Genomic DNA, 7,796 nt, shown 5'->3' with positions numbered 1-7,796 from the left:
GCCTCGGCCTCCCAAAGTGCTGGGATTACAGGCGTGAGCCACCGCGTCTGGCCTTCTTTCTTTCCTTTCCTCCCTTTTTCCTTCCTTTCTTTCCTTTCCTTCCTTTCCTTCTCTTTCTTTCTTTCTCTCTCTCTCTCTCCTCTCTCTCTCTCTCTCTCTTTCTGACAGAGTTTCACTCTGTTGCCCAGGCTGCAGTATACTGGCACCATCTCAGCTCACTGCAACCTCTGCCTCCCTCGTTTAAGCCATCTTCCTGCCTCCGCTTCCTGAGGCCCTGGAACTACAGGCGTGCACCACCACGCCCAGCTAATTTTTATATTTTTGGTAGAGACAGGGTTTCACCATGTTGGCCAAGCTGGTCTCGAACTCCTGACCTCAAGTGATCCACCCACCTTGGCCTCCCAAAGTGCTGGGATTACAGGCGTGAGCCACCGTGCCTGGCAAGCCCCACACTTTCACTTCACACTGAACCCTACAAATGATGTGGCCAATCCTGCCTGGGGCACTGGGGCATTTTAAGAAACTGAGGGTATCAGTGGGTTTCAATGGGTCATCTTCAGAGGAGAAGAAAGGTAGGAAAAAGGGAAAGAGGAAGGCGGGATGGAGGAACGAGAGGGCTGCTGCTCCCTCATCTACCTTCCTGGGGGACACTGGTCTTCTTTCACTTCCTAGAACGTGCCTTGATCTGCCCTTACTCATTTTCTCCAGGCCTTCCCATGGCTGGCGCCTTCTTCTCATTCAGGTCTTAATTCCAACCCCTTCCTCTCTGGGAGGCTATATCTGCCCATCCTGCTCTTCATCACAGCACCATGTTCTCTGCCCTCGTAACTCCAATTGTATTCTAGTGTTTATCAGTCTGTGCACTTTATTTTTGGATACACACACACATATACACACACACATGCACACACTCCACCATCAGAATGCAGGTTTGATAAAAGCAGGACCAACCCTAGGCTCTTCTCCCTCTCTATTCGTTGGCAATTCAACCAACCTGGGCTTTAGACACAGTTCCAAACGTTCATTTCTGCCTGACTTCAGGCAAGTTATTCAACCTCTCTTCATCTGTAAGAGAGAATAACGATAACGAGAAGCAAGTGTAATAAAACAAGCACTTAACACAGCATCCCGCATGCAATAGGTGCTCAGTAAGAATTTATCAGATGAATGAATGAATGCAATTGATGATTCTCATTGAGCCCCTACTATGCGCAAGGTACTGTGCTAGGAAGTCATACTTTTTCACTTGCTCCTTATTATTAACCCATCTTAGACTCAAAGAGACGGAGGCTCAGAGAGGTTGAATAACTTGTCCAAGGTCACGTAGAAATTAACTATTAGATTTAATTGGCAATCAAACTTGTTGATGTGCAAAGCCTATTCCCTCTCAAATTCTTCCTTGACTTCCAATTGTAATAATCCTGCACGTTGCACGGGGCTTTTTCGGGTACAGGCACTAGATGCATTTTTTACACCTGGCATTCTGTAGTCATCTCACACCTCACAGCAACTCTGAAAAGCAGGTGATGTCCCTTCCAGCTATGAGGCAGGTGTTATATGGAAACTAGAGATCCAGTCAAGGAAAGAACATCAGAAGCCCAGCAGGGAGGAAGATTTAAGCCCCTACAGACAGAAGATCATGAAAAGTGAGACAAAGAATTCAGACTGGATTCCTGGGTGCCCAGGGCATGGAGCTCAGAAAGGGTAGATCAGAACAGAGGAGGCAGATAAAGGCGTCTCTTATTAGGATGAGGGTGACAGCAAGGTCCCTTTAAAGCCAGAGGGGACTCCTCCTACGCCAAGACTGGAGTGATGTCTGCAACCTTCTGTGACCTCACCCCCAGGACCTCATTCCCCCAGTGAGATGTTTGTCCCTTGCTTCTTGTTTTCCTTTTCATTTTATAATGTTTTTATTTCTTAATGTTTGGGGGTACATAGGAGCTATATATATTTATGGGGTACATGAGATGTTTTTATACAGGCATGCAATACGTAATAACCACATCATGGAAAATGGGGTATCCATCCCCTCAAGCAATTATCCTTTGTGTTACAAACAACTCAGTTATACTCCTTTAGTTATTTTTTAATGTACAATGAAATTATTATTGACCACAGACATCCTGTTGTGCTATTAAATACCAGGTCTCATTCATTCATGCTAACTACATTTTTGTACCCATTAGCCATCCCACCTCCTACTATCTATTCCCATGGGTTAAATTGCTTTGATTTTTATACCCCACAAGAAAGTGAGAACATGCAATGTTTCTCTTTCTGAGTCTGGCTTATTTCACTTAACATAATGATTTCCAGTTCCATTCACATTGCTGCAAATGACTGAATCTCATTCTTTTTCATGACTGAATAGTACTCCATTGTGTATACGCATCACATTTTCTGTCTTCATTCATCTGTTGATGGATACTGTCCCTTGCTTCTTGTTGCACCTTCTTCCAGCCTGTCACCCACCCTTCAAGCATGGACCCTCCACCTCCTTCCAATGCTGTTATGTTTACTTAACCTTTATTGTTTACTAGAAAAGCAATATTTGCTATGCAAGTGAAAATAATTTAAACATTTTGCTCATTGACCAAAGATGGTAGTAACTACAGCCATTCATTCCTGCTGTAATTCATGCAAAAGCTCTATTGTTTCTATGAATGGAGAAGCCAGCCCAAGCATCAAACAAGTAATATTGACAAAAGGAGTTTGTAATTACAGAAAGTTCTGCCATGACACTCATAAAACAGGAGGAGGAGGGGGCAGTGGAGGTGGGATCCTAAATGCAATCATGAGCTGGAAAGCAGCTGCAATATCAGGATTTGCCCTTGTACCAGCAGTTTGGCAGCTGTGCCAACTAGCAGGGAATGGCGGGAATATTTGGAATGTGCATAGAAGCCACTTTTGCACAAATTAAAGAATTTTTTAAAGACGAAGTCTTTTATTTAGAGGCAAAACATGAAGTTTTATTTACTTATTTATTTTCTGAGACAGCGTCTTGCTCTGTCGCCCAGGCTGCAGTGCAGTGGCACAATCACAGATCACAGCTCACCACAGCCTTAAATTCCTGGGTTGAAGTCATCCTCCTACCTCAGTCTCCTGAGTAGCTGGGACTACAGGTACCACCATGTCTGGCTAATTTTTAAAAAGGAGTTTTCGTAGAGATGGAGACTCCTTATGTTTCCCAGGCTGGTCTTGAATTCCTGGTCTCAAGTGATCCTCCTGCCTCAGCCTCCCAAAGTGCTGGGATTACAGGTATGGGCCACCATGCCTGGCCAAGAACATGGAGTTTTAGAGTCCAGTGGCTCTCCGTCTTGCACTCAGCACCTTTACTGGAGAGTCTGAGGTTACAAATCCCTCAGCGGCTATGACCAGCCCAGGATTGCATTCAGGGAGGAGGTTATGCGCATTCTAAAATTAGGTGTATGGAGTACATAACTTATTTGAGCAAAATCTCCTAAAGAGAGTACTAGTAGAGCCAGAGATGTGTGTGCATGTTCATTGCACAGATTTCAGAAAATATAAATAAACTCGAAGAAAAAAAAATTGTCACCCGTAACGCCTTTCCTCAGTGTTAGAATGTTGGTGTATTTCTTCCAGTTTTTTTCCTGGACTATTCATAGTCAGCTCTAATATAGACAATATAGATGTCTGGTTCTTCCTGCTGGCTACACCAGAGCTGATTTGTAACCCTCTCTGCTTCCCTTGCCTGTCTTGTACCCACATGCCCCAAAGGTCAGCAGCGGCCCCTGCCTCCACCCCTTAAGAGGGGTGTGAATGGCCAAGGTCTGGGTAGGAAGTTCAGCAGACCTGAGTTCTCGCTCAGTGTATGAAGCTAATTTGCTGTGTGACCTTGAACTTCTCTGCAGTCAGGGTCCTCATACGGAAACAGAGAGGGACGCATTCCAAAGACTGATATGTGACAGTTCTGGCTGTAGAAAAAAACAGCCTTCACAGAGAGGAAGACCAAGAAAAATTGGCTTTTAATGCGGCCTGTTCAGGTGTGTACAGGGGCAGCTTGCAGGCAGCAGGAGGGAACCACCTCTGGAGATTCTTTATTGGAAAGCTATGTAGGGAAAGTATCTTCTCTGCTACCCAGACTTTGCCACAGAGGCTAGAATGGGGGCAGGGATGTGTGGCAAGATAGGCAGCTGTGGTTCCTAGAGAAGCAATAAGCCAAGGGCACAAAGGTAGCTCCTGGGAACAGACTGCTACAGGAGTTGGACAGCCTGGACCCATGGGTCCAGCTGGGATACCCCAAACTCTTTCCAGCTGAGCGGTCCACCTGTGGCCTGCAGTAGCTTGAGACTCAAGCAGAGATGGTGAGAAGTAGCCCATCTTCTGCGAAAGGCAAGAAGCCCTGCCACTGAACTTGGGTGGTCTTGCTAATCACCAGCCCAACCTTGCATCTTTGAATCAGCCATATGCCCTTGTAAAACGATGTCCATTATTCTGTACAAACATAGCTTCCACTTATATAGCACTTACATGCCTGTCATGTTCATCTGTGAACTCAATTAACTCTCAACAACAGCCCTATGAAATAGGCTGTAGATTGAATACATGAAACTTCCAGTCTGTAGGTCAAAAATAGTCCCATCTTGGCAACTGCATGTGGTTCATCCTAATATTATTATGCCCATCTTACAGATGAGGGAATTAGGCCAAGATTGGACATGGAACTTGCAGAAGACCATACACTAGTCCTTATTCCAGTCACATTGCCTCACCAAAGGCTTGCTGAGCCGGACTGAGAGGTTTTAGCAACAGCAAGGAGAGGTTAATACCAGCAGAGCAACATACAGTCTCTCCTCACCCGAGTAAGCCATTGATGCCTCCAGCCCCAGAACATCTTTGGGTTTCCCAGTGAATGTGGCCCCTGCCCGGCTAAAGGGCAAAGAGCTCCCCAGGATGCCGTCCACCTGCTGCGCCCAGCCCCGCCCAGCCCCCAGCAAGTTACCTCTCAGTATCACTGTCGCTGGATGCCACTTCTTCCAAGGCTGCCTGCAGGTCAGCAATCCGCCGAATGGACGTCTCCAGGTCTGTCTGGAGGGTCTGCCTCACTGTCCCAAGTTCCTCCACATACTTCTCCTGGGGACAGAGGATGCACACACACGTTGGCCTTGGGCAAGAAATGCACCACCCATGCATGCACTGGGGAAGAGACACGCCCCAGGCTGAGCCTAGCGTTCACTGAGCACTATTAAGTGGTAGGTTCTCCACGAGAGGCTCTCTCTGTGGACAGGTTTATGGGATCCTCAACCAGGTGTTCCACGGTTCATAGAGGAGGGAATAGATACTCCAGGGCATGGCACACGGAGCTTGCTCACCTGTGCAGGGAGTGCTGCTCCCAGTGCATCTGACCCCAGGGCCATGCTCTGAATCTGCACCACCATGCGCAGCGGATACTCAGCCCATCTCGGATGGATGAGTAAATGTAAAAACCAAGAAGGGTCATGGAGTCTGGTTTAGGAAGCTGAGCCCCAGGGATAAATCTGGTGCAGGAGGTCATGGGGAGAGTATAACAAAGATGGTTTTCTTTCAAGTACGCCCCCTAGACACCCGCACCTTGCTGTCCTCACAGCAGCAAAAGCAAAGATGAAAAACCTAGCCGGGCTCCCTCTAGAACAGGCAAGCACAGTGGGCATTTGTGGAGCTCTTTCTGTGGCCAGAGCTGTGCTGAGTGTTTTGCAGCCAGGATCTCACTCATGCCTCGCAGGCCCCACAGGTGAGTCTCTATTCTTGTTCCCATTTCACAGATAAGGAACTGAGGCCTTAAGAAGTAAAGACTTCATGGCGGAGCTGGAACTCAAGCTCAGTGCCTCTGACTCCCCTCTCGGGGTTCATCTTAGTGATCAGTACTTTCTGGTACCTTTCTAATCAGATTTTATCTGGACTCTTGGGAAAATCTCTGACTTTAATTTGTAACCTACTCATTGCTACCCTTTAACATACAATGATTGTCACCTGACGGTTAGTTTGCCCCCCAGGGGACATTTGGTCATATCTGGAGACATTTCTGGCAGTCACAACTTGGAGAAATGCTGCCGGCATCTGGTGGGTAGAGGCCAGAGATGCTGTTCAACATCCTATGAAGCACAGGACAATCCCACAAAGAATTATCTGGCCTGAATGTCCACGGTGCTGAGTCTGAAACCCTGGGTGAGACCCAGAATCTAACCTCCTGGTAATTCATCTTATGGGGGATAAATCAAGAGGCAGAACACAGCTCTATGCCCGAGGATGTTTGCAGCGGTGCTACCGACGACAAGGAGAGGCTGGGATCTGCCTCATCACCCAGCAATTGGGAATGGTTAGAGAAATCACAGTGTGTCACTTTGAGGCTCTTAGGCAGACATTAACATTAGAAATAAGAATTGTGGCAGCACGGAGTGCTTCTGTGAAATAACATGAAGCAAACGGAATAGATCCAAACAGTATCATGCCCAAATCTATGCAAATAACACGGAGAATTGAGAATATTTACGGATGGGGCAAAGCAGGGTTATAGATGGGATTTTTCTTGTAAGCGGCTCTAATTATGTAAAGTTTATTTTTGGACTGCTGTATAAAGGAACACACATACCAACTGCGGACAGTGGGAGGGAAGAAATTTGAGGATGTGGGGTCAAAGTGCAATTCCCAGCTCCCCATGGAACTGAGTAGGTGAGTGAAAATGAATGGCTCACAGCCCCTCTCTAGCCTAGAGTCATGTTTCTCTTTTTCTCTTTTTTTTTTTTTTTTTTTGAGACAGAGTCTTGCTCTGTTGCACAGGCTGGAATGCAGTGGCGCGATCTCAGCTCACTGCAACCTCCCCCCTCCCGGGTCCAAGCAATTCTCCTGCGTCAGCCTCCCAAGTAGATGGGATTACAGGCACCCACCACCACGCCTAGTTAATTTATGTATTTTTTTTTTTTTAGCAGAGACGGGGTTTCATCATGTTGGCTGGGCTGGTCTTGAACTCCTGACCTCAAGTGATCCGCCCACCTTGGCCTCCCAAAGTGCTGGAATTACAGGCATAAACTACTGCACCCGGCCTCATTTTTCTTTATTTTGCAGATGAGGAAATTAAAGCCAGCAAGGTCACTCAGCGAGGTCACTCAGGAAAGGCGCAGAGCTGGGATCTGAACCCTGGACTTGGTGGCTCCAAGTCCAGTGCTCTTTCTGTGGCTCTGATTGCATTCCCCAAAAGAAGTCAGCGAGGACCATTGCAGAGACACACAGCTCTGCAGATTGGCCTGCCCGTTCACATTATTGTATGTCTGTGCCTTTCCAATGTTTTCTGATTTTAAAGAGAGAGAGGCAGCAGGCAAAGACTGAGTAAGCCTAAGGGCCAGGCTGAGCTGATGAGAGGGAGAAGGGGTGGCGGGAAGGACGCCACGGTGGTGGCATGAGAAGGGGCTGCCAGTCCATCCCAGTTGATTGAAGCCACCAACTGTGAAATCCCCATCTCAGCCTTGACAAGGTGAGAGACAACCCGAGGTTCAGGCCTCCAGGTTGTCAGAGGAAATAAAGGACACTGAGGGACTGTGAAGGAGGGGGTGCTCACCCCAGGACATCAGCATGTCAGCTCATAAACGCACCTAGAAAATGGCTAGGTGCAAAATCCCAGCAGCTTCTGGGAGCATCTGCCCAGGCTCCACTCTTTTCCCTTTTTTTTTTTTTTGAGACGGAGTCTTGCTCTGTAGCCCAGGCTGGAGGGCAATGGCACAATTTTGGCTCATTGCAAGCTCTGTCTCCCAGGTTCACGCCATTCTCCTGCCTCAGCCTCCCGAGTCGCTGGGACTACAGGC

General features: G+C 47.4%; 1 protein-coding gene across 1 annotated transcript in view; it reads right to left on the bottom strand.

Moving 5' to 3' along the window:
• The window catches only part of MYO18B (myosin XVIIIB), a 316,623-nt gene that overhangs the window by 34,564 nt on the left and 274,263 nt on the right, over window positions 1-7,796 (bottom strand). Inside the window, exon 39 of the mRNA XM_011975366.1 lies at window positions 4,964-5,094. Within this exon, the coding sequence (XP_011830756.1) occupies window positions 4,964-5,094 (131 nt within the window). The remainder of the gene's footprint in view (window positions 1-4,963; window positions 5,095-7,796) is intronic.

Source organism: Mandrillus leucophaeus, unplaced genomic scaffold, assembly GCF_000951045.1.
Source record: "Mandrillus leucophaeus isolate KB7577 unplaced genomic scaffold, Mleu.le_1.0 Scaffold154, whole genome shotgun sequence".
Lineage (NCBI taxonomy): Eukaryota > Metazoa > Chordata > Mammalia > Primates > Cercopithecidae > Mandrillus > Mandrillus leucophaeus.
This window is presented reverse-complemented; position numbering and strand designations above follow the sequence as displayed.